Source organism: Limanda limanda, chromosome 23 (assembly GCF_963576545.1).
Source record: "Limanda limanda chromosome 23, fLimLim1.1, whole genome shotgun sequence".
Taxonomy (NCBI): Eukaryota; Metazoa; Chordata; class Actinopteri; order Pleuronectiformes; family Pleuronectidae; genus Limanda; species Limanda limanda.
This window is the reverse complement of record NC_083658.1, coordinates 6,605,543-6,631,889: the sequence shown is the minus strand read 5'-3', so window position 1 is coordinate 6,631,889 and position 26,347 is coordinate 6,605,543. Positions and strand designations below refer to the sequence as shown.

The 26,347-nt window shown below is 46.8% G+C and overlaps 1 protein-coding gene across 2 annotated transcripts; it reads left to right on the top strand.

Moving 5' to 3' along the window:
• Positions 1 to 53: 53 nt before the first annotated feature.
• Positions 54 to 25,403, top strand: LOC132996483 (lysine-specific demethylase 6A-like). 2 transcript variants are annotated; one of them, XM_061066769.1, is made up of 30 exons: positions 54 to 475; positions 609 to 672; positions 6,942 to 7,050; positions 7,355 to 7,404; positions 7,894 to 7,952; positions 8,760 to 8,880; positions 9,026 to 9,080; positions 11,135 to 11,169; positions 11,874 to 11,967; positions 12,137 to 12,263; positions 12,389 to 12,487; positions 12,722 to 12,941; positions 14,301 to 14,438; positions 16,433 to 16,564; positions 16,669 to 16,737; positions 16,854 to 16,961; positions 17,343 to 17,726; positions 17,982 to 18,874; positions 19,481 to 19,610; positions 19,696 to 19,801; positions 20,680 to 20,885; positions 20,993 to 21,054; positions 21,336 to 21,410; positions 21,501 to 21,649; positions 21,741 to 21,855; positions 21,943 to 22,130; positions 22,421 to 22,562; positions 22,655 to 22,781; positions 23,191 to 23,361; positions 24,185 to 25,403. In XM_061066769.1, the coding sequence occupies exons 1-30, from the start codon at positions 300 to 302 to the stop codon at positions 24,212 to 24,214; spliced, it is 4,434 nt and encodes a 1,477-aa protein (XP_060922752.1). In that variant the 5' UTR covers positions 54 to 299; the 3' UTR covers positions 24,215 to 25,403. The 2 variants fall into 2 exon arrangements, with proteins under 2 accessions (XP_060922752.1, XP_060922753.1); XM_061066770.1 differs by lacking the exon at positions 14,301 to 14,438.
• The last annotated feature ends 944 nt before the right edge of the window (positions 25,404 to 26,347 follow it).

The window sequence follows — 26,347 nt, the reverse complement described above, 5'->3', positions numbered from 1 at the left end:
GGGCGTGGCCACAGCGGCGCGTGGGTTCGCTTAGGTGACACAATTATAACAACTTTTATCTCCGCGGCCGAAACGCGTTTTTTATTGCGAAATCCTCCCGCCCGGGAACTAGTTATTCGGTTCAAACTGCGGCGGAGGATGAGTTTGTGATGATGTGACGTGTGAGGAGCCACCCGGAGAGCAAGTCTGTCCCCCCCCCCCCCACAGGATTCACTACATCGACTCGCTTCTTCTCATCCTGGGAGAAAAGTTTTCCTTCGTTTTGTCCCCCGCGGTTCGTCCTCTTTGACCGTCCTCCCATGCAGTCGTGCGGCGTGTCCCTCGCTGCCGCCGCCGCCGCCGCCCGGACTCTCGGCTCGGCTTCTTCTGCTGGTGATGAGGGAAAGAAAATGGCGGCGGGAAAAGCGAGTGAAACCGAGGAGGACTTCCCGACACTGACAGCCCCGGAGAGGGACCGCTTGGCCGGGATCGACAGGTCGGGACAGCCGCGCCGTGCACTCCCACGACTGAAATTAAATTGTTTTGCTCCCGTAGCGTGTCCAGAATGTCCCCGTCCCCCCCCCTCTGCCCCCGATACTGAGCCGCCTGTGTTGTCTTCTTGTTTGCAGCTCACTGTTTGGATTTCAGAAGCTTCATGAAGATGGCGCCAGAACGAAGGCCCTGTTGATGAAGGTAGCGAATCTAACTGGATGTTGTTTTACTCGCCGATCGCCCCGGTGCTTCCTCCAGCCTCCCGGCCGCATGCACGCCGGGGAATCTGCTCTCTAAGCCGGCGAGCCAGGGTGATCGCGAGTGGCCCTCTCGCTAAAGATACCGAGGCCAGCTAGCCCCTCAGCTAGCCTGGGAGCTAGCTGGCTAGTTAGCTGCAGCTCATCCGATGATCGGCGACCCTGCACCTGCAGCTAGCCCACCTAGCCCCTGTCCTTCTGTTACACTGTTAGCACCCACATATCGTTATAATCCCGAGGCTACCCCCCCCTCCCTTGTTAGCTGGCTGGCTATTCCACACAACCTATCCATGTGTGCTTGCAGTTGCACCCACCAACAACACAACATCGTCACGGTTTTGTGTAGCACACCGATCGCTGCAAACACTGCACTCTGAAAGTTGTACGTCGCCATTGGGTTGTTGTGTAGCAGCTATTACACTCACACATGTCACATTTTACACACATGTATTCCTAAGGGGCCATAACGTATGTGGAAGTAACGTGAACCTAGCAGCCGTCTCCCCCTGTGCACCAGAGGCAGCTTTAGCCCTGATTACGCGAGGTTAGCTACACCCCGTGTGTTGTTGCATTGCTTCGTGTTGTGTTGCATTGTGTTTTGTGTTGTTTTCGTGACACTGCATTGGTCCACTGTGCCCGGGGGGTCGATCCGGAGTCTGTGTGGAACGAGTTGACAAACGTTACAAGTAACGTTAATGGCTGGCTGCCTGTCCAAGATGGCGGGACACGGCGGAGTGACACCGATGGCAGTAGCCCCCGATTTGATGTGAACACGCCGCTGTGTGTGTCGCTGAAGTGTTGTGTTAATGCCCCATACATGATCCCAGCTCTTTGCACAGATGTGATCCCCTCAAGCACTAAGGTGGCGTCGGGATCCTTTGTTTACAGTCGTCATTTGCGTCTGCATGTGCTCCCTACGTGTTAAACAGCTCTACCTGTGGTCATCGCAGAGCCGGGCTAACAAAGAGCAAAAGCCCCACTTGTGGGGGGATTTATCTCGATGGTGCTCTTGACAGCTGGAGGTTTTGAGGGGGGGGATCAGCCACGGATCCGCTCGCTAGGTGGTGTGGGACACCCAGGAAGTGCAGCTCCTCGTCCGGGCCTCGGCTGCACAGGAGAGGAAAAAACTGGCACTTCCTAATTTCAAAGCGGAGCAGGCTCATCAACGTGCATAGCTTCTAATTCTATTTGCAAACAGCAATGATGCAATGGGTTGTTTAACAAGCTTTAAAGTGTTTTTAAATGCTTTGCTTAGCAATTGTGCTCAAGTGCTCACCATCCATCTTTAAACAGCCTGGTTGTATGTAAAAGGTGTGTTTTTTGTCGTAGCCTGTGTGATCCATTCAAAAAAACATGCTCCCCCTTGGTGTGTTATTTTGTGCCTTATGCAATGGATTTGTTGCGGATGGCTGTGGTTGTTATGGTTTGTCATTGTCACGTTTTCATGTCATATTCCCACACTTGTTCACCCTGGTACGAGCAAACCCAGGTCTACACCATTACATCAGTCTCAGCATGTGTGTGTGTGTGTGTTCCGTTTGTCCACCGCGCATGGTCATACCAAACCAGAACCCATCCCGTGAGGGGAAAATGTTGCAGTCATCTGCACAGGGCTGACCCTAAACAACTCAAGTACGTCAGCAAATGTTGACGGATGCACACAGAGCGCAGTCTTTTCCAGTCTGTGTTATAACTTTGTGTTTGAAGTGGATATAACCACAGTTGAGTAACTAATGTGTTGTTACAGCTCAAAGTGACACACACAGAGAAGTAAACACAGATTTACGAGATTTTAAACACTCCGTGGGTAATTTGGGGTTTAGTATCTGTTCAGATCAGGGGAGACCGGGTTTGAACCATCAACCCTCTGGTTGGTGGACAAGCTGCTTTACCTTCCTGAGCCACAATGATGGACCTTGCATCGCATTAACAAGGACTCTGGTTTAAAGACTGAGAGGAAATATGTCTCATCCATTGCAAGCAGCAGAAAAGTAGGAAAATTGCATCACAACCAAACTGATAACAGACTATCAAATGACATAAAAACAAAGTATTACACATTGTGGAAAATGCTGGTGGTTAAGACAATAGCTTTGGACAAATATATTAGTGTGTGAGTTTCTGTCTGTCACACGTAATGCATTTGGGAGACATTGAATCTTAATAGTTTCTTGGGCTGTGAAAACAAATAAAAAGCATCAGAGCGGTGAGGCACACTCTGCATGGGCAACCAGGAAATGCTACAGATTTTCCTGCTTTCATCATGACATCATTAGTGCCGTACAATGAGAAATGATTGGTTCATCTAAATAAGCTGTAGATAGGGCCTCTAATGGCATTGGTTGCAAAAGTGAAAACATTATTTCGCTATATGATGCAGATTCTGGACGTCATCATGACAAAATTCATATACTCTGTGATCATAATTGATTGTTTGCTCTGTATAAGCTCTGGTTTGTTTCTTTGGGTCGACTGTGGCTCAGGAGGTAGAGCAGGTCGCCCACTAGCTGGAAGGTCGGTGGTTCAATCCCCGTCTCCCCCCATTCTGCATCTGGGAAAGATTCGTGTTGAATCTGCTGAGTTGTTTAAAAACAAGTTAAATTGATCAACTGTATGATTAATGCGTTTAATGGATTAATTTCTGCTCATCGCCCCCATTAGTTTTGAGTGACTGCCCTGTTCTCAGTGGTCTCCTCACTGTTGCTCGGTGCAGATGCAGCTAACCCTGGGATCGACATCGCTGACAGAACTAGGTCACTGTATCACCACCAGTGACTAGATTGCAGTGACGTAAACTTAGAACAACTCCGGCGGAAGATACGCTTTGAACGTGGGTGCACTCTTGAGTTTGATTATCAAGGTGTGTCAGCATTGTTGATAACGTTCCTCCGACGGTTGCGGCAGGAATCTTTGGATTTGAATCCTTACTTCAGCCGGAAGAGCGCACGTGTTTCCCCCAGGCTGGGAAGGCAGTGCTTAAAGACATGCACTGTAGTTAGGACTGTACGTGCACTGCCCTTGATGAAGGCACTGGCTGTACACTTTGCTGCGGCCGACCTCTGTGCAGGAATAGTTAAGAGAGGCGTTTTTTGCAGAGGACTTGTTTTCCCGTAGGGTTTAATACAGTTTATCTTAAGTAATAATATTTGCAAACAGCCACTTAGCATGCCGGTTGACTCATAGGCATGCACCCAGGGCAGAGGAGTTAAATGCATAATGTTGCTGGATGTGTCATGGTCTATTTATTTGTACTATGTTGCAGAATGAGCACACACCTAGTTTGAAATCAGTCAAGGCTCACACACGCCTGGTGCATGAAAGCTAATAGATCCGACAGCAGCAGCCACACCGCCTACTGTTGTGTGATGAGTGATAATCCTGTTGTATTTGATCGGAGTGATTTAAAATGTTTGGATAGGTTAATGGCGCTGTCTGCAAACTAAGCAGCTGATTGGATGATGGTCAACATATCACTGACCTGTATCGACTTTTATCACTCTTAAAATAAAATGTTGAAACTTGGACAGCTTTCACTGACTTTATTGGTTCCACATTGAGCATCTTTACTGCGTGTTGCAGCTATTTACGGTAGTGTATGATTAACTCAGTGAATAACATAATCAAAAAATAAAAGTACATCATCACAAAGATGCAAAACTTCTTTAAAAATCCAATATATATATTAAACAGTTGTTAAGGCACATGTTGTCAAATCACCAATGCTACCTATCTTTTGTTTTCACATTCTCGTGTAATTCCGTCTCTGTCCCGTTATTGTGTTTGACCCAGTTCCCAACTCGTATTCGTTGTGGTGTAATTGCTGATAACAATAGTGTTAACATTGTTTGTTTTAGTCTGTGTCTGAAAGGGCGTGCTGGTTTTCACACAGAAGACGCTTGTGACACAATGTTTACTAGACATCCTCTTTCAAGGTAGTGTAGAAATGGTTGGAAGTGTTAGCCAAGACAAGAACTAGATACAGCTGCATCATGGTATGTGTGAATGCATGGTTGATAAGATAATGCCTTTACTAAGTTAAGGGCGTATCACCCGTCAGTTTGGCAGCCTCATGTTGTTGGTTTGTCCATGAATTCGAAGTGATATTACTTCCAATTTAAGTTTATTCTTCATCTCAGACGATCGATAGACTTGGAAAATCCAAATTGTATCTCCTGGAAACATTACATAGGTTTTTAACAATCGGGAATCATGACTTACTGGAGTTTTCCTCACCTCGTCAGATAATCAGACCAAAATAACTTTGATGTTATCTTATTTTACCCTGATTGACCCGTGTGTGGTGACTTGTATCTGTGATCTCAGTGCTTTCCCTTGAGATTTGGCCCTTGAACTGTGTCCACGTGCAGCAGAATACTTCATCCACACGTTGCAGGTTTTACTCTGAGAATAATACGTCTTTAGCCGATTGGCCCTCCGTTGAAAACCCTTTGCTCAGCGCGATCACTGCTCTTTGGCACAGCAGCAATTTACAGAAAGTAAACAGGGATTTCATGGAGCCGTATCTAATGTGGTCTCTTATTCCGTAATGAGATGGTGCGCCTTCCCGAGATTGGAATGAATGTGATAGAAGCACGATAGGAACTAATCACGTACGACACATCTTTATGGGAAAGAGGTAAAACAACAGTAAAACTCTGACGCTCTCCTGTAAATCAAAAGCCAACACTGTTGTCTTTTCTTTTAACCATTGGTGAATACACAACCTGCTGCCACTGAGTGAAGCGGTTCTGCGCTCATGAATGAGGACGGCTGTCAGCCACTTGCTTGTGTGGCTGAGTGAACATCTGTGTTCTTAAGAGTCGTCCGAGTGCAGAATCTACATCCTCATGTCTGAAGAGGAACAACTTGTCTCTATCATAGATGATGAGACGGCACCAAGGACCAACAGTCGGCCTTTGTGTGCGTCAATCTACACTTCTCCTTGGCTTTGAATGGCCGAACGGCGCCCGGCATTGGGAGACCAGCTGAGTTATCTTTGATGCGATCTCAGCGTGGCACCAGAGACTGGTCATGTGCCAGGGAGGTCAAATCGTGTGGGTTTGCCTTGGGAGGGGAAAGGATGTGGACAATATGGTTGGGTTCATTTCACAGCTCGGGTCTGCTACTGTGGGCTCGGGCTGTCGACGGCATCTCATTTTCACCGCATAACTAGAAAACAGCACGTAGCCATCTACTTATCCTGCCATCACCTTATGGCACATGGGCATTTTAAGAAAGAATATATAATGCTACCAGGTCAACTGGCAAGGTCCCATGCCCCAACAAAAATTATGCTTGTGGTAGTGCACTTTCTGTAAATCAATGTTCTTGGTTGATGGTTTAATCGGATGTTGAGTGCAGAGGGTGAATCCTGCTATGGTGGAAATGTAGTAATTTGATGCCATAAAACCGGCTTAAACATCATGATTAGTACTCAACATGTGTGTGTGGTCCTACACGAGTGATGTTTCTGCTGATTACCTGCTTTAACTCTCGGTGAATTCCCAAAGTAAGAATATCGTGTTTGAGACTTGAGATCTCTGCGTTTGAATTTTTGAATGTGTTACTGACATGAAATGGGGGAATGTTCCCCAGGCGCTGCTCTGTAGCTGTTCCTGTTCCCATGCAGTGATCAAATGTACAGAACAAATTTCCCTTCAGGCTTAATGACTTTGCAATAACTTCTCTGCTGTGTCAGTGGTGATAAATGATGATGCATGTCTCTCCGTGGAGGCTTGGAGAATGCACTCGGATTAGATGGTGGTTAAATGCATGTGTGGAGAAAAACAGCAATGCGTTCGCACCACGTATAGCAGTTCTGCTTTTAGTTAATTTGCATGCATAGATCTTGTAGCGTCCAAAGTCTCCAGCTGCTGTTGTACCTCTTTATCAGCACAGGAAAATCTGTAATATAAGAAGTTTAAAAATAAAAAGGCCTCAAGCAGCCTTATCGGCAGCAGACTTCATTCCAGTAAGTTGGGGCTGATATTTATCTGCTGAACAGAATTTGAGTCCACTTGGCCCAGAGTTAGGAAGCTGACGTCAGCCGTGCTGTGACTTTGAAAAGTTTCTGTGTCCGCCAGTCCCCTCTGTGATTTTCCTCCCTCGCTTTCTCCGCCACGTGCTCCTTGTCTTTGCATAATAGAGGCGTGGATGTTGACATGCTTTTCCTCTCGAGCGCCATGCACGTCTGACCCGTTCTGTCCGTTTCAGGCTGTCCGCTGCTACGATTCGCTCATCCTCAAGGCCGAGGGGAAAGTGGAGCCGGAGGTATTCTGCCAGCTCGGCCACTTCAACCTCCTCTTGGAGGATTATCCGAAAGGTGAGTGATCTCCTCTTCAGTAGTTTGTGTAATCGTCCGATCCTCGCGTGTTGCTGGTTTTACAAACTGGCTTAGAACAGATTTCTGAGCATCTAATCTCAGATTTTAACTTTAATTTGTACTTTAATTCAAACTTAATTGATTTTACGTGTATCTAATAGCAACATTTTCCATGCATACGCAGCAAAAGCGTCTGCCAACATGCAGCTGGCTCCGTTACAGCTCGACGTAAACGCCGACTGCTCACAATCGTTTCCTAGTTTGCCTTAATTCTCAGCTTCCCCCTCTCCTCTTTTAATTGCAGCATTATCGGCATACCAGAGGTACTACAGTTTACAGTCAGACTACTGGAAGGTAAGATGCACACGTCTCTCACACTCATTTACACACACACATGCAGTTTTGCTCTCTCTCCCACACATGCATTCGCTCACACACAGGAAGCACGTATGGTCTCGATTGGTTTCGATGCCGGGGCAAGGTGCGGTTTTGGGTTTCATGTCAGAGTCATTTTGAACTTTTCCCTGGTAACGTGACACTTTGCGGTGAGATTGAATTCTCATTGTTGGTATAAGTGGCCACAATGTTACTGTATATAAATATGTATGTATTGTGTTAACAAGGACAAATGGAGTATGGAAGACATGATGACGTAATGAAGGTTGAATCCACACTTTGGGTTTAGACAGAAGGGCTAGAAATGTACTTCTTGTATAGAATACATATCATTTATATTTTAAACATTTTGAGCTTCACTTTAGTTATATTTCCTGAACATTGTGGATCTAATCTGTTTTTATGTCATGTATTAATGACCTTGCACCTTTATCCCACTTCACCCAGAATGCTGCCTTTCTGTATGGCCTGGGAATGGTCTACTTCCACTATAATGCCTTTCAGTGGTGAGTACCAGCTTCCCTTTTTTAATTTCATTTGAATAAAAACTGTTCTCGCTCAGAGGAGTCCGTGGTAATTTAGGGTGGGACATACATTAATGTCAACAGCCTTTTTTATGCAAATTGTAAAGATGAACCTGTTACTAAATACATAATTCAACTTTGCAGAAGGCAAATTACACACAGTGGCAACTCGAGTCTGTTAAAGAGTGATGTCTTGTTCAGATGTACATCGTGTGTAAATGCATGTGCTGCCATGAGCTGAAAAAAAAAAAACTGCCATTGAGTGATGCTGTCCTACAGTATGTAGTTTCCATGGTAACCCCACAACCAGAGAGGAGGACTGCGCTCTGGCTGAAATAACAATAATCTGTGTGACTAATAACTGACTAACAATCAGTCAGCGTGAACCTCTGGACACTTGAACAGCGTAAGGGGGAAGATGTTCATCCATACATGTTTTTTTTCTTGTAGCATTTAGAAAATCAAGATTTTGTTGATTTCGACGACTGAGACAAGCTTATAAGAAATGAGCTTCTCTCTGTTACCGAACATCTTTAGTATTCAGTTCAAGATGGCGCACAAGCAGCGTGACTTGAATGAGCGCCGAGCGTCTGACCAGCAGAATGTGCTGCAGCTCTGGTTGTGTGAACACCTATTGTTTGGTTCCTCCACCACCAGAAACAAGGGAACAAATAGACTAGATTTACACTGGAGCAACCAAGTCCTACTGTTTGTCTTCTTGTCAAATGATTTCCTTTTTAAATTCCCTCCTCCCTCCTCCTCTTCATCCCTTCTTCATGCCTCCTGCAGGGCGATCAAAGCATTCCAGGAGGTGCTGTACATAGACCCAGGGTTCTCCCGGGCCAAGGAGATCCACCTCCGGCTGGGTCTCATGTTCAAAGTCAACACAGACTACGAGTCAAGCCTAAAGGTTGGTCACACCCAACGTATCCTAATATGAGCTCCTATAAACACACATTCTCTAACAAGCATTGAGAATAATACTTATTGAACCCATTGTGATGATTCCCTAGAATTCTGCTTATTACTGATTTCTACCCATTTTTCTCTGGCAGCATTTTCAGCTGGCTTTGATTGACTCCAACCCCTGCACTTTGTCCAAAGCTGAAAGTAAGCCCTACCTTTTTGTTTTGTATGTGTATATTAATGACTTAGACTTTTAATAAAATATGTAGAAAAATATGATTAGTATGTTTTTTTTAATGTATTTTCCCCCTTACATGCATTACATGTACATTACCTTATTTATTGTGATATGAATAGATGCAAATGAAGTTGATGGTGCGTAAGAAAGATGTCAGTTTTATGTCAAGCTATGAATCTGATGATGATCATTGTGACTATTGGCTTCTGTCGCTGACACACTGCGGTGAGGGGCTAGTGGCCCGAGGTGATCTGTTTGTTCTCACTATCGTAGAAGTGGCGCGTTGTTTCCAGTATGTCTGCCCTCCCCCTCAACCAACCTCATTGTACTTAAGTGCGGCTGCAATATTCAACGTCGGTGCCTCAACACTGGCGTACGCGCACCGTAGCCTGGAATTTTAATTCCACTGGAAAGATTTTGGGGAGAATTACAGCTCTGCTGGGAGCAGGACTGTTTGATATAGACGTGAGGCAACAAGCGCTGCACGGCTCAACAATGAATCAACCTCGGAAAAAGCCAAAGCTACCGACCTTAGTTTATTATGAGTGTGTAAAAGAACCTTTTTGGTTCATTATGAAACCGTGGCAGAACTAATTATACTATGTCGGGCTGCTACAGTCTTGAGTAATTAATGGAAAACACAGATGACATGGTAGGTCCCTTTGCCTACAGGGTAAGGATGGGAAGGGAGAACGTTGGGCATTTGCTTTTTATTGACTTTTCTTCTGCTTTTAATTGATTTAAACCACATTCTTTCACACAAATTGAATATGGACCTGGTGGATCCCATCGGGGCTGTGTGCTCTCACCACATTTATTTGTTTTGTACACAAATGAGCACCAGATTAATCATTTATCCAAATGACTGTGCGATCGTGAGTCTTCTGCAGGTTGTGAAGAAACCGGTGGGACCAGACTTTCCTTTTAAATAAATGTGGCCAAAGTTTAAAAAAATGTTCATTGATTTGCCAATGCACAGCGTGTGGTGAGCCAGTGGCAGCAGTGCAGCAACATAAGTAGTTGTCATTGACGGGAAGCGTATAATTTAATGCAGAAACAGAAGCGTCTGCTATTTTTAATGTTTTATTGAGTTTTTACCGTCTTTTTCTATGATTTGTGGGTTTGACCGTTTCCATCTTAAAAAAGGGAAAAAATTTGGGTAAAGTCGTGTCGTTAGATTACTGCTGCTGTCCTGAATGACCTTCATAGGACCGTCACAAAGCATTGTTTACATGTGGAGTTTCATCAGGTTGGAAGTTGAGTCTCCACAAAGGTAGAAATATATATACAGTTTGTCAACGCTTATGTTTTTTTAGACAAGCGTTAATTCCTTGATGATTCATGGCAACAGTGTCTGAGATATGGATCTTGCGCTGTTTGTATTTGTTGGACTTCCGTGTATATCCACTTTAATCACGTCTTTAATCTTGGGACTGTGTGCCGGAAAAAAAAAATAAAAATAAAAACCACGTTACCCAGGCGGCGTGTCCCGGGCCTGAGATCATGTCCAGCTGCCGCGGTTCAGTCTGGTATTATTTGATATGCCGCCGCCTTCTCATCTCTCCCGCCACGGTACCTGTTACCTTGGCGACAGCAATATCCATTTTTTTTGCCCAGCCTCTTGCTGTTTGCCTTTGCCTTACTGTCCCCCCCCCTCCTCATTCCTGTTCTCTCTAACACACACACACACACTTAGGAAGGGCAGCCCCTGTCTTTCTTCTCCCCCTCTCTCTCCCTCCTCTCCCTTTTTCTCTCTCTCTCTCTCTCCATCTGCTGAGAGTCACTCAAGCAGCTTAGATCAGACACTGCAGCGCTCCAGACAAAGGAAGGTGCTGCCAGGAGCACAGCTACCTCTATCTGGTCTGTTACACTTAACGTGGACAGGGAGACCTCGGGTTTCCGACACCTATTTACTAACAAGGCAGCATTACTTTACAAAGACTTGGGGTGGGGGAAACCTTTTTTTTAGTGAAAGCTGAAATACCTTAACTAACATGTTTCCACTTCTTGTCTTTCACAGTCCAGTTCCACATTGCTCATTTGTATGAGATTCAGGTAAGTGCTTGCTCTTTTCTTTAACCTTCCCTCAGTTGCGTTTGCTCCCAAGGACACAAGTCATTGGTTTTTATTTCTGTCACTTGTGATTGTGAGCGTGAAGTGCTGCATGCTGATTTATTGCCCAGTGCCGAGCTTGTGCCTGGTAACCCAACCAGCACTCTTAAATCACAGGCTCCACGAAATTCTGGGGATAGCCTTGTTTTTATATGTATCTCGAACCTGCTGGTGACAAATTGAGGAGGGAGCCGGGTGCTTGCATGAGTGGGTGGTACGCGGGAGGGGATAGGAGATTACTCTCAGCCGATCGACGGAGTTGCCACGGAAACAAGAAAGTCTGTCTCTCCCCCCCCTCTTTTGTATGCTGGTGGTCGCTCTCGCTTTATTTCGGTTTCAGTGGAGAGGTACAGTAGTGCTCAGCAGCTTTGGGAGTAGCGGCGCTTCACGACTCGCGGTTGTTGTTTTAAAAAAAAAAATCAAAACACAACACTGCACTGGAAGTCTCAGGCTTACGGATTTAAACATATTTAAACCCAAAACTACATCGTGGGGACGGCCTGAACCTGAATTGTTGATGGTATAAACAACTTTACCTCTTTTCAAATTTTTGTGTTTTCTCCCCTCTTTCCCCCCCTTTCTGCTAAACCCACTCCTTTTCCTTTTAACATCCCCTCTTCCATCCCTCTCCATTCCCCCACGTCCAGAAGAGATACCGGGCTGCAAAGGAGGCCTACGAGAGCCTCCTGCAAACGGAGGATCTTCCTGCACAGGTGAAGGCCACTACCCTGCAGCAGCTTGGTAAGTGAAAACAGCCGTTATGCAGATCCTTTTGGGAAACTTCCTCTTCCTGTGAAACTGAGTTTGTCGAAGTCCTTAGAGATTAAGCCCGACATTGATACACATTTCGATTGAAGTGTTGAAAACTCCTCTTTGTCTTAAAGCGACTTCTTCATTTGACCTTTCCTAGGCTGGATGCATCACACGGTGGAGCAGCTCGGGGAAAGGTCCACAAGGGACAGCTATGCCATCCAGTGTCTGCAGAAATCTCTGGAGGCCGACCCCAACTCTGGACAGTCCTGGTACTTCCTTGGCAGGTACGTCGCGAAAAACATGCTCGTTAATATTCAAACTTCTTCGTCAGAAATAGAAAAAGAACGAGTTTTCTTTAATTTATTATATTTATATTAGACACAACCCTCACCGCCCGTGTCTCCTGCAGGTGCTACTCTAGTATTGGGAAGGTCCAGGACGCCTTCATCTCCTATCGGCAATCCATAGACAAAACCGAGGCCAGTGCCGACACCTGGTGCTCTATAGGGTAAGCATCATGTAGGCTGGACTGACTCGGGCCCTGTCGTCAACTCAATGGATATTTTGAAATGACCTAAATCCTCACATTTTTCTTTTCAATCTGTCCATTCAACCTACCTCCAATCTCCCGATTTCTCCCGTTTCAATCTTTTTTCCCCATTGCTCCTCCCACCCGATTGTCCCCCCCCCCCCCTCCCTACTCTTACATTTCCCTCCCACAAACCCCCCCCCCCCTCCTCAGGGTGTTGTACCAGCAGCAGAACCAGCCCATGGACGCCCTCCAGGCCTACATCTGCGCCGTGCAGCTGGACCACAGCCACGCCGCCGCCTGGATGGACCTGGGCACGCTGTACGAGTCGTGCAACCAGCCGCACGACGCCATCAAGTGCTACATCAACGCCACCCGCAGCAAGGGCTGCACCAACACCACCGCGCTCACCCACCGCATCAAATGCCTGCAGGTGGGTGGAGAGAGGGATTTAGATCAGGAGGCGGCTGTTTGGATGCAGCCGCAGTCTGATAATCCCATATATGAAGCCGAGGTGCACCTGTCTACCAATAACAGAATTGTACAGATGGCAAGATTTGGCTGAAATAGATGCAAAGTGACTTTGTTTTTAAGCAAAACGGCTGTCGTCACTTTGCTCTCTACACAAACCGCCAGCGTAGATTTCGTTAATTGAAAGTAGCGACGTTGATTTATATGGCCTGAGGCAGTAAAACCGCTAAAACAGGTTTCTTATACTATTGTTTATAGTCACTTATTTTATGTGAAAGTGTCGAGAGATGAGCATCAGTGGTTTTTAACTGATGCACTCTGTCGTATCATTCATTTCAACCGCTGGCTGAAAGTGAAAAAAACGCCTTGATCACTTCGGGACATCCATTATTCTTCTCCCCCTTAAATCACCTCGAGATTTCTTACATAGATTGTGTGGACGATAATCAGCGAATGCCACAAACTGCAGATAGAAACGACGACTGACCACTGACTTAATAACACAACTGAAACGTGACCTAAAGCAGGCGCTGGCTTCCTCCGCTTCCCTTCCTGAACCTTCCTAAACCCCCAAAACTCCACTTCCACCAGCGTTGGGAGGAAAGAATGTGGTTTCCACCATCGCACCCTCCGGCCTTTCTCCTGTTCTTTGTTAACATCCCCTGTCAGGCCACAACTGGGCTGAATGAGTCTTATCGAATCATCCAGGGAACTGAAATCAAATTGATTTCATGGCTCAAAAATCCACGAGGTGTCTGGTGCATTTCTATATTTTTTCCCCCTTGGGCTTTATTATCTCACATTCTTAACTGTCAAGTCTTGTGTTGCCCTCTTGGGGAATTATAGTAGTAATTTATCAGATTAACAACCCGGGGTTCAAACAATCCCCATACCTCATGTGTTAAGTTACTCATCTCTATTTTTGTCCAAACTGTCATGTTTCCTTTACATATGCATGAAGGAATGTTGCATTTCCACCAGTTATTACGTTAAAACAAGCTGGTGGCATTAAGGCACCTGCTTGTTTTAATGGACCTCTTACTGTGTTTGGGATTTCACTTGTTGCTGAATGTCATCCAGGTTAGCACTACCTCCTTGTGTGGTGGATGCTGTACATGACCCAGGTATCATCAGCCAGCCAGGACACAAGTTTACACATCGCAGCCTCACTTGTGTTGTAACCTCTACCTTTTACCATTGCTGATCATTTCCTTGTTTTGAGGTCATCGTTTCCTTTTTCCTTTTTATTTTTTTTTAAAAAGAAAAGCCTTGTGTTTTATTATTTTTTTTTGTTTTTTCACGTCGTTCTCCATTCCCCTAGGCTCAGTTGAGTAACCCCCAGCTCAGTAGCCTACAGGGTAAAAGTAAAATGCTCCCTCTTATTGAGGAGGCATGGAGTCTGCCAATCCCAGCCGAGCTAACCTCCAGGCAGGGAGGCCTGAGCAGTGCACCACAGCAGGTGAGAGACCAGATAGAGCAACCTACACCCCCCCCCCCCTCCCTCACCCGACCCTTCCCTCTCCCGTCCCTCCCTCCCTCCCTCCCTTTTGACCGAGTGCACACTCGAGCCACATAATCGTAATGTACACACAGACATACCTGCAGGTCAAACACCAGAGCATGCACTGTTGCACACACGCACGGGTAACACTTGAGCGCCACGCCCCCCCCCCCCCCACACACACACACACATGGCTAAAGAACGTGCACAGAAAAAAAACGGCTCACGACCGCAACATGACCGCTGACGTCACCGTCACCGCTCAGTTTCTGTTTCAATCGGCGACCGCAGTTTGTCCGCGGCAGCTTTAAGGCGTCGGAGGCGTGTCCGGCCAAGTGTTACCCACCCCTGCACCCCCCCCTCCCCCCTCTCTTCTCCTCAGCGCACCAGTCACTCGGCTTCACCCATCACGCTCAAATAAATAAAATTAAAAAATAGGATAAATTCAAAGCACTTCTGCTGGTTTCCCTCCCACCCCTCCACATTCAATTTCTCCCTCAATCAATCCTGCTTTTAATCCAGTGTGGTATTCCGGATTACCCCCCCTGCGGTTCACGGACAAATCCCACATTAGGAGGCGAACTTGTTGAACCTGGGCCACACTGTTTTGCTCTTAATCTGCTTTGGGAGAAATTGCCTCTGTGAAGAGATCAAAGTGCTTTAATTCAAAGTCAAGTGGCCGCGATTCTAATTCTCAGCAACGTTTTGGGCCCGTTTTTTTTTTTTTTCCCCCCCTTGTGGCTTTTGACCCGCGCCCCGGTGTGATTGGTGAGGTCGTGCTGGCGTGGCGTGCGCCCAGGCTTCCCACTGGCTCTGTCCCATCTTCCTCCCCCCCCCCCTCCTCCCTCCTCCCCAGTAGTTGACCTTAGATGTCCCGCAGCTGCTCACAACGCCCCCTCAGCAACGCCCCCTAGTGTCCCCCCATCACCACTTCATTCATCCACGCTCATCATACAGTAGATGCGAGTGGTTCTGTTGTGTCCAATGTGTGTGTGTGTGTGTGTGCGTGATCCTTGTTGTGCTATTGACCCGTGGGCATTGGAATATGTGGACTTGTAGCAGCTTTGACTTGGTGAGAGTCAATTCACTGTGAGACCTATTCCAGTGTGAATGGAGTCGGGAGGTTAACAGATGGATGGAGTTTAAATGGGTCAGATGTGACAGATGTGAAAATTCGACTTAATATATAAGAAAGCACTTGCCAATTATTGCATTTTTTTGTTTCTCTAATGCAAGACACATTTTCCGTGCATATTTTCCCGACATTCTTGTTCCGAAAAAGAGAAAATCTGAAACGTTTTTGTGAAACTACATTTCCGATCAGTCACATCTGGCTCATGGACTCCCTCCGAGGTCACGGTAAGGCTCTGCAGTGTGTGGAGTGTGTTGTGAATCCTTTTGGGAGTTTTTGCTCAAACGGCTGCAATTCGCCTTCACACTCTCCGAAAATGAAAAGCACCGAATCCCTGTGAAGAGTCTCGGTGAGAACTGCGAGCGCTGCGGGTGTTGATGAGAAGCGCTAGTGGTAAATTTCCACCAGCATTCCTCTTTAACAGGAGCAACCCCCCCGGGGCTGCCGCTGCCCTATGAAGCAACACCTTCAGATCCGCAGGAATGTTTTGCTCCACGTGTCCTGCTTGTTTGTTTATGCGCCAGCACACAATGACAATATCGCTGTCCTTTTTTTCTCTCTTCCTCTCTCCATCCCCTGCTTTTTTTTTGCACCTCCTCCCCCCCCCTTTTGCCGCTTTACTCCTTGATAAATAAAACAACGCATTATTGCTTTTTACCCCCCTCCCCATCCCCCATCCTCCCTGCATCTTATTTTTTCATTAATTCCACACCCAATTTCCTTTTTTCTCTAATCCATCCATCCTCCCGGTTTCTGTGGCCTTTATGTCCTCCTTTTGTTTCCCATTTTGCCTGCGCCTCCGCCACCCCTTTCCCTCCAGGCTTGTAAGCCCAATCACAGTGCAGAGGGAGGGGGCTCGGGTCAGTCTCTGCCCCCTCACCTGGGCGCGCTGGGCCAAGTGGAGGACCAGTCCTGCCCGGCCAAGAGGAGGAGAGCCTCCAGCCCTTCGAAGGTAAATCCATTTGCGTCTTTAACTCTCATAACATGCAGAGTTACACCCATGTATTTTGAAGCCTGTGTCCTGGATTCAACCTAAACTGTCTTTTCTATCTCCAGGGTGAATTATGGGCCAGTAATCCAGCACAGCCAGTTCCCAACTGGTACCTCTCCCCACAGAAATTACAGGTTGGCAACTTGGTGTTTTTCTATTATTGTATTTAAAGTCGTCTCAGCCGAGGCCGCATCCATTTTCCACTCTCGCCTGAGTTAATGGGGGGGGTTTGTCCCCGTCTGTCCTTCAGGTGCTGGAACAGTTGCGGAGTAACAGCGGCAACTTGAAGCCACCGCAGCTTCAAATGCTGGAGCAGCTGGAGGCTCAGCTCGCCATGATGCAGCAGCACCAGCACCAGGTGAACAAGCAACACACACGTCAGACTCGAGTCAAAGACCAAATAACTCATATGAACCATTTTCGTGGACGACACACACAAAAAAATCCGTTTAACACGTCAAAAATGTAGATTCCGCGTAAAGAACATATAGGCAAGAAGGTCTATGCTTATAATAGGGAAAACGTAATGCACTGGCACACAGGTCGTGATTCCAAAAAAAGCTAAAGATTGTTAGAATAATTACTGTCACTAATTCCGAGGAGTCTAAACACTGACAGTCGTTTTCAGATGTGACTCAGTCATGTTTGGGCAAGTAATGTGTAAATAAAAAAGGTTCAGACGATGACCGGTGACTCAATTAAAGATGTGTTGTTCTGATCATTATGTTCTCTTTTGCAGATGAGACAGAACGCCTCAGGAGGTCCGGTGCGTCCCTCTCTCCCCAACGGCCCCACCTCCAACTCCCTCCCCTCCCCCAGCCCCAGCCTCCGGCCCCACCTGGGACCCCACCGGCCCCTGTGCCCGCCGCAGCTGCTGGCCAACGGGCCCATGGGCCCCGGGACGCTGGGGCCCTCGGACCCCCTCCCCGTGGGCGACACCAGTAAGAGTAGTAACAGTAGTAGTAATAATCAGCCGGGGCCGACGGACACGGGGCCCAACGGAGACGTGCCTTACCTGCAACCTGCCGGCAGCGGCGAGCCAACACTGCTACCTCACACCTGCACAAGCACGCAACCACAGGACGCCGCGCCGCACCAGGGCCTGCACCTAAACACCTCTCAGGTGAGACATAACACAACATCCTCAGTCTCTGACGCAGACTATGATCGTAACAGATTTAAAAATAGAAAAGGAACAAAGGGTGGAGTCCTTAACTCGTACTTTATGCTCCTTATAATTATAGACGGTTAATGGAGAGTTATAATAGTCATTAGGTGTATTGATTATTGTCTATATGTTTGCAACTTTATTAACGACCCGTTGCCCCAGCTCTATGTTTTCCTGCCGGTCTGAACAGTTGCTGTCTTCCTCCTCCAGGGGCTTCAGAGAGGGTCTATTCCACATGCGATGGGCTCCAACAGTGACGGGCCCCCCTCTCACTCGCAGACCCCCAACTCCACTGCCCCTGTGCACCCCAACAATCAGGTTGGACATTCCACTAACGCCCCATCGCCACGGCAGCCGCCTCACAACCACCTCCCATCCCCTCCCTCCCTCCCGCACTCCTCTACCTCAGGTGGAGCAGCACCCGGTGCGTCCGCTACCAAAGATAGCAACACCACAGCCGCCCTCGCCACGGCGACCGCGTCCCTCGGCAACGGGGGCACAGAGGGCAAGACGCCATCGCCGCTGCCGTCGGCCGAGGGCAAGAAGGCACAGGCGGACGGCCTCGCCAATCATGTCCACTCGGGGGAGGGCGGCACGGTGGCAGAAGGCGGCGAGAAGCCGAGCCTTAGCGCAGACAATCTGAGACTTTCTGCCCTGCTGGCGGGGGGGAAGGGACCCGATGTGGGCGAGGGGTCGTCAGACGGGACTGTGTCCGCAGCGTCCGCCACGCCCGACCCCCACAAGAAGGTCAACAACATCCACCCGGCCGTCCTGCCCTCCACCCCCCACGCGCAGGGCAGCTCGGCCGCCTCCTCGCCCATCTCCGCCATGTCCACGGCCACGCCCTCGCCCAAATCCTCAGAACACACCCAGACTGGCGTCCACAGTCCTGCCACCGCCACCGCCACCACCACCACATCTGCTGCACCGGCCGTGAACGGTAACGGCAAAGGGGGAATCTCCGAGGACTCCCAGAGCCCGCAGAAGGCGGAGCCGCCCGCCGTCACGGGTCTGAAGGCCACGCCCCCACATGGTCACAGCTCGTCATCGTCGTCTTCGGTCTCCATCTACCCGAGCTCCACCGACGTGCTGAAGGCCTGCAGGTGAGACAGCTCCGCCTCTTTACTGTGTAGCTTCCTGCTGATGCAAGTGGTCGTGATCATCAGTAATGGATGTATGAATCCGTTCTTATTATTATGAAGCGTCACAACATTTGAATATAGTAAATTGAAGCTGCTAAAAATGCTGTTTTTACTTTAAATACCAAAAAGAAAGCAGCCTTGTTTGATGTGTTTCTTCCATGTTTTCCAAAAATTATTTACACATGAAGTCAAGTGTGGCACCGACTTGTATTTACAGTCGGTGCAAATGAGGACATGCAGCTGTCGAACTGTGCGTCTCTTTTCCTTTTGAAGAGATCTCCTCCCGGTGGATTAGCGGCGTAACTGCAGGAATGGTGGAAAAAATATTATGTAACCGTAAACAACACCGAAGGCGACTGGGCAGCCCTGTTGCCATGCAGATATTATTCCCAACACATTTGAATGGTTTCAGCTCTGTTTGTTTGCAGTTTAACATTTGATTAGTTACACGTGACATTTACACTCTGCACATACAGGATTAAATACATGAGATCTGAGGTGTGAGTCTAATTATTTTACTGATGTATTGTTTTCTTGCCACGACTGAAAACCTCCTCCTCTGTGCAGAAACCTGGGGAAGAACGGCCTCTCCAACAGCAGCATCCTCCTCGACAAGTGCCCCCCGCCCCGGCTGCCCCCTCCGCCCTCGCCAGTCCTGCCCAAAGACAAGCTCAACCCCCCCACACCCAGCATCTATGTGAGTGGGACCCAGTGGACGGATGCAAGTCTTAAGATGGATGTAGGCTGTATGTATGTTAACTGTCTGATTTCTGCCCGACCAGCTGGAGAACAAGAGGGATGCTTTCTTCCCTCCTCTGCACCAGTTCTGCACAAACCCCTCCAACCCCGTCACTGTCATCAGAGGACTGGCTGGAGCTCTCAAACTGGGTAAATACATTGTTTATCAAAATGAAACGCTGCATAATCATCCTGTTTTGTGATTAAATTATGTTTTTTTTGTTTTTTTCATTGTTTTTATTGCAGTTTTTTTGTTTCTATTCAACAAACAAACAGTGTCTACAAAACTAGACACAAAACAAAACAAGCACAAAACATACGTGACAGCTCTTACATAAAGGATAAACATATGGCATGATACAAGAGGTGATGAATCTCACAGTGCACGAATGTCATTCAAGTCCACAGCAGTCCTTTTAGTAGGGTGGAAGAAAGGTCTGGACCGATATAATCCAAAAATGGGCGCCACACTCTGTAGAACTGATCTACACTGTGATGTATGATGTTGGTGAGATATTCTAAAGGGATCAATTCAAAAATTATTTTGCGCCAACCACAGACAGAAGGAACCTTGTCACTAATCCACTGCACAAGAATATTTTTCCTAGCTGCAAATGTTAAAATATTACACAATCTTTTGTTGACTGCTGTTTTCAAACAGTCACTTGGGAGACCTAGAATCAGTGATATGGGGTCCATTCCTATATTAATATGAAAAATTCTCTCTATTTCACTTATAACTTCAGCCCAATATCTTTGAAGTTTATAGCAAGACCAGAAACAATGAGTTAAAGTTCCCACATCAGTTTTACACTTGAGACACAGAGGGGAGAGAGAGCGGTTGAAGAAAGACCTGCGGTGAGGGGAAATATGTAATCTGTGTAAAATCTTAATTTGTATTGCTCTAGCCCGAGTGCAAATTGAAATCTTTTTAGCAAGGGACCAAATGGTATCCCACTTGTCTTCATCTATGGTCACAGACGTGATTAAATAATGTTAACAAAGCCGTCTCTGCCATTTCCCTGCAGACCTGGGTCTGTTCTCCACAAAGACGCTGGTGGAGGCCAACCCCGAGCACCTGGTGGAGGTCTGGACTCAGCTCTCGCAGCCCGCCGACGAGAACTGGGACCCGGCCGGCACCAAGAAAATGTGGCGCTGCGAAAGCGCCCGCGCCCACACCACTATCGCCAAATACGCCCAGTATCAGGCTGCCTCCTTCCAGGAATCCCTGCGGGTGAGTTTCGCTTTCAACTACGCCCCCTGGAGTTCACTTTAAAGAACCATATTCAGGATCAGAGAGACCGACGGAAATCTGATGAAACTCTTCCTGTTTGTTTTCAGGAGGAGAATGAGAAGAAGGCACTGAAAGAACCCTCGGACGCAGAGCCAGCATCAGCAGAGAGGTACGTCACGTTTGGATCTGTTTTCTCCTTTCAAAAGCTCCAGACCTTTAAATGTTTTATTTGCACCACTACTTTGGTTTGGTTTGGCTGAATTGTTCGAGGAATGGTTTTAAAAGCAAGACAATATCCAGCATGTGAGCCTCCACCCTAGTAATTACAGTTCAGACGCTATGTCATAATGTTTGGCACCTTTTTCGCCGAACAGCTTCTGCTACTTCCCCCTTTTCTTGAGGGTGACCAGACTAAACTGTGGTTAATTTTATATTCCTGTGTATCAACAGTGTTGCACGCAAAAGAAGAGGACCCTTAAAGCACATCAAGTTCGGAACCAACATCGATGTGTCGGACGAAAGGAAGTGAGTGTGGATTTCCTCCTGCTCTTGACTCTGATTATTTTACAATTAAAAGCCTGAATTCACAATCTCCTCATCTTCTTCCTCCACCAGGTGGAAGCAGCAGCTCCAGGAGCTCAGCAAACTCCCGGCCTTCGCTCGGGTCGTATCCGCCGGGAACCTGCTGAGCCACGTGGGTCACACCATCCTGGGCATGAACACGGTGCAGCTCTACATGAAGGTCCCCGGGAGCAGGATAGCAGGTCAGTGCTTATTTCTTCAGAGGGTTTTTGCTTCGGTCAGTTTTGATGTGTAGCTTCGCTCAGTGAAGAGTTTCCACGTCTGTCCCTCCAGGTCACCAAGAGCACAACAACTTCTGTGCAGTCAACATCAACATCGGACCCGGAGACTGTGAGTGGTTCGCTGTGCCCGAGCCTTACTGGGGAGTGATGAGCAACTTCTGTGAAAAGTAAGATGATCTTCTCTCCTTTCTTTCTCCTTTCCCCTCTTTCTTTCATGCATCCATCACAATTCTCTCTCTCCCCCTCACCTGCAGGAACAACATCAACTTCCTGATGGGCTCGTGGTGGCCCAACCTGGAGGACCTGTACGAGGCCGACGTGCCCGTGTACCGGTTCATCCAGCGGCCGGGCGACCTGGTGTGGCTCAACACCGGCACCGTGCACTGGGTGCAGGCCATCGGCTGGTGCAACAACATCGCGTGGAACGTGGGACCTCTCACGGGTACGCGCATTGCATCATGGGATATCGGTCAATGCTGCAGATACAGGAAACACTTAGACAATCTTTTAGCATTTTAAGACGAGAAAAGGAACATCTGGTTATGCACCAGTGGGAAAGTTTCTGTATTTATCCACCAACCAGGACTTATCACTCATGTTGTGACCTTTCCTGTGATTTTTAAAATGTGTCTTAGCTAATTATTTGCCCTTTTTTGAAAATTGTTGTTTTGAACGTTTCCGTATTAATCGGTGCATCCCAGCTTTTGGTCGTAACGCTCTCTGTGTTTGCAGCTCACCAGTACAAGCTGGCGGTGGAGCGCTACGAGTGGAACAAGCTCCAGAGCGTCAAGTCGATGGTTCCCATGGTGCACCTCTCCTGGAACATGGCTCGCAACATCAAAGTGTCCGACCACAAGCTGTTTGAGATGATCAAGTGAGTCTCAGGATCCGTCACATTTAGCACTTTTGGCGATTGTTTGAATTTTGTACGGTCTTTTTCTAACCTCCCGTGTGGTCTCGTGGCAGGTACTGCTTGCTGCGGACGCTGAAGCAGTGCCAGAGCGTGAAGGAAGCCTTGGTGTCGACGGGCAAGGAGACCGTCCTGAAGTCGAGGACCAGGGACGAATCGGCTCACTACTGCACCATCTGCGAGGTCAGTGGAGCGCACCGGATCTCACATCGCTCACACTCGTTTTGATCTGAATGTCTCGCCATGTGCTCGCTCCCGCTAACATGCCCAACAACACAATGACGGTTTGCTTGCTTCAGTGACATTGCACCGAGGGCCGACTTCTTTTGAGCTCGCTAATGCTAATGGTTTTAGATTTGAGTACAGGGCTCTCGGCTGTCGAGCAGAAACGTCTCCGTTTAACATCTGCTGTTATTGTGTCGTAGCAATCGTTCCATTACTCACTGTCTGTGCAGCAGCTCCAGGATCTGTCTGTGCATGACATCATCCTGTGCAGTCCGTGCCTGCTGTCCATCCTCACGCACACTTCTCCAGCTGAAGGAACGATGCAGCGGGTGTTTTTCACTAAATGGATCGTGTGCATTCTCTGCAGGTGGAGGTGTTCGACCTGCTGTTTGTGCGCCGCGAGCTCCTCTCCAAGAAGCAGCACGTGGTCCACTGCCAGGACTGCGCCAGGAAGGGCAGCGCGACACTGGACGACTTTGTGGTGCTGGAGATGCACCGGATGGACGACCTGATGCAGGTCTACGACCAGTTCACATTAGTAAGTCGCTCGGCAGAGTGAAGGAGAGCTGGACTTCTCTCAGAGTGCGGGAACGAGAACAGATCTTTTCCGAACTCGTCCAACTTTGACAGCACAAACTTTTACCAGTGCTCATGGTCTTTTCATTTCAGTCCCATTCACGTTATCTTAGAGGTGGAAAATTGAAGCCCGACCAATATGTCTGTGAATATGAGCTTTTCACCTATTTGACAGAACAATGATGTGCATTTATGTTTACATTTTATGTGGAAAATATATATTTTCTTATTCCAGGTTCTGTATATTTGGTTTTATTTGTGTTTTCTGTTGATTCACAGTTATTTGATATAAAGTTTATGGTTAAACTGGAAACTATCAAACTTACTTCTGAGGAATCATTGCCAATTTTTTATAATATATTTATTTTGGCTGAAACCACATCAATAAATTTTCTTTTACTCCCTCATATCTCATCGCCCCCAAAAATCCATATTGGTCGGACTCTATTGGCATTTAACGGCACATGGTTTCCTATATATGCTTTTAGCTTACGCCCCAAACAAAGAGTCAGGGATGTTTATATATAATAAAAAAGTTTGTTGACTGGTTAATATTCAATTTATAATACAATAAATAGTTTAAAGAAAGGTGTTAGGTGCTTTATTGATTATCAAGCATCCAGTGACAGTAGTTTTTTATACATATAAAGCCAAATATATCTGCAGTACAACTTCAACATGCTAAACGACATAGGTCTTATTTTGTGTCTGTGGTGCTTGACCTGTTGACCCCAGAGGCCTGTGATGCATTCAATGACTAATTCTCGTATCATTTTCCCGCCCAGGCCCCTCCTCTTCATTCATCTTCATCTTGACATTAGGCGACGCCTCTTTCTTCTTCTGCTGCGGAGCCGCGACGCCCATGCACAGGAACTTGTGTTAAATAAATAAACGAATAAAAAGAAAAAAAATGGAACAAAACAAACATCTTCATACACGGACCATTTCTGATATTCAGGAAAGCCAAGGCCGTCTCCCCCCCCCCGCCCTCTCCACCGCCCTTCCCATATGGCTGGTCTCCATAGCGACGGCTGGAGGCTGAGTGTGTCTGTCTATGCAACCTGTTTTTCAAAGTGCTGGGGCCCGGCCCTTCCAGAGGGGGGCGCCGCCGAGCTCGCTAAACAGGACTTGTCTCCCCCTCCCCGCCTGCCCCCTCTAATGACAATAGTTCTGCCCTGTTTTACTGGAGGACTTAATCAAAAAGGGTTGGGAACAGGGGGGGTCGGGATTCTTTAAGGCGTGATAAAAATGTTTTGTAGATACTTGTTCACTGACACAACTGGCAACACCACCCATAAAAGACTACTGACTTGACAACCTTTCTCCCTCCTTCTCTTTCTCTCTCTTTTTCCATTCTGGTAACAGGATGAAATGTTGGATTTGATTTATAGATTTCCCCTGAATTCTCTTTGTTTCTTCCCTCCTAACGAGCACTAGCCGAACTGGTCTTTTTCTACGGTATAGATGGTAATTCAGAGACTCTTTGGACAGCAAAATCTCCCCAAAAAAATTTGTAATGTGAAGAGTTTAGGTGATTTCTCTCTTTTCTTTCTCTCTCTTCCTTTTTTTAAATTTTTTTTATACAGCTTTTATGTTTTATCTCTGTCTCGTTCTTTTCAAACTACGACGTTTTGTTTGTTTCTTAGGTAAAAAAAAGGAAATAACTAGAAAAAAAAAACTTACTAGCCAAGTCACAAAGAAAATGGGTTGCACATAGACTTATGGAATAAAGTTTAATTTGTGATTTTTTTTGTTTTGTTTCTAATCTTGATGTAAATTTACACTATTTATAAATACATATTTATTGCTTGGAAAAAAAAATTGTCGATGGAATGCTGTTATTTTTTCCCAGAGTACCTGCCATTAAATTTGAAGGAGTTTTGTCATTTTAACACGACTCCTCTTACATTTTCTATATATAAATAAAATTGCTTAGCAAGCATTGTACAGAAACGGACATTTAAAATTGTTTTATTGTTTGAAGAATGTTTTATGATGAGTCAATAAACACAAAGTTGTCAAATTATCCTTTTTTCATTGGTTCATGTCGTCATTCACACCCACACACAGTACATGTAGTTATTTAGAATAATACAAATAGAAGAGTGTGTGAGTACAGGCCTGAAACCCAGCAGACAATGTAGCTGTAGACTGACACACAGAATCCTACACTGTATGCCAGGTTCAGAACTTATACAATTTCTCTTCATTTTCACTTTTATTTTGTAATAATCCTGATATCCAAACGACAACATCACATTCAATTGTGTCTTCACTGTATCCTGGGTAACGTGGCTGCCAGCGGAGACCCAGTAGCCAGATGTAGCTGCTGCCAGCCCCACAGGATCTACACTGACTACTGAGCAACCGCTGGGCGCCCCCCCCCCCCACAGCTCTGCAGCGCCACCCGGAGCCAGGATGATGCCGCCTGATGTTCACACGCTGTGGCCGACACAGGAAACGGTGGAACAGGAGAAAAACAAACCTCGTACTGAGAGGACAAGAGGTGTGTTTCCTGGGGTAGGAGGTGTGTAAAACAAACTTTTAACAGAAAGTCTTTGAATAATGATGACGTTGCATCGGAAAGACTCATAAATAAAACAATTAGAGGAAGATAAGGCAACTTTTTCAACTTTACCCATGAATATTTTAGCAATTTTCTTGAGGTAATATGGGAAAAAGTTGTTTGACTCTTTTCTGTTTTCTAGTATCAAGCGTGTTTCTGCCATTGACTGTAAATCAAAGATGGACGCGATGTGTTCCCCAAAAGTGAAGCCAAAACATCTGGATGAGACATGGATGACAACTAAAAAGTCAAATTATACATCAAATGTGAAGTTTGACTCACTGATTCAAGTTTGATTTTAATTGATGCAATTAGTCGAGCTTCCACGCCTCCTTCCCCTGAACGCTACTGAACAGACTTTACACAAGATGGCAGCGTTCGT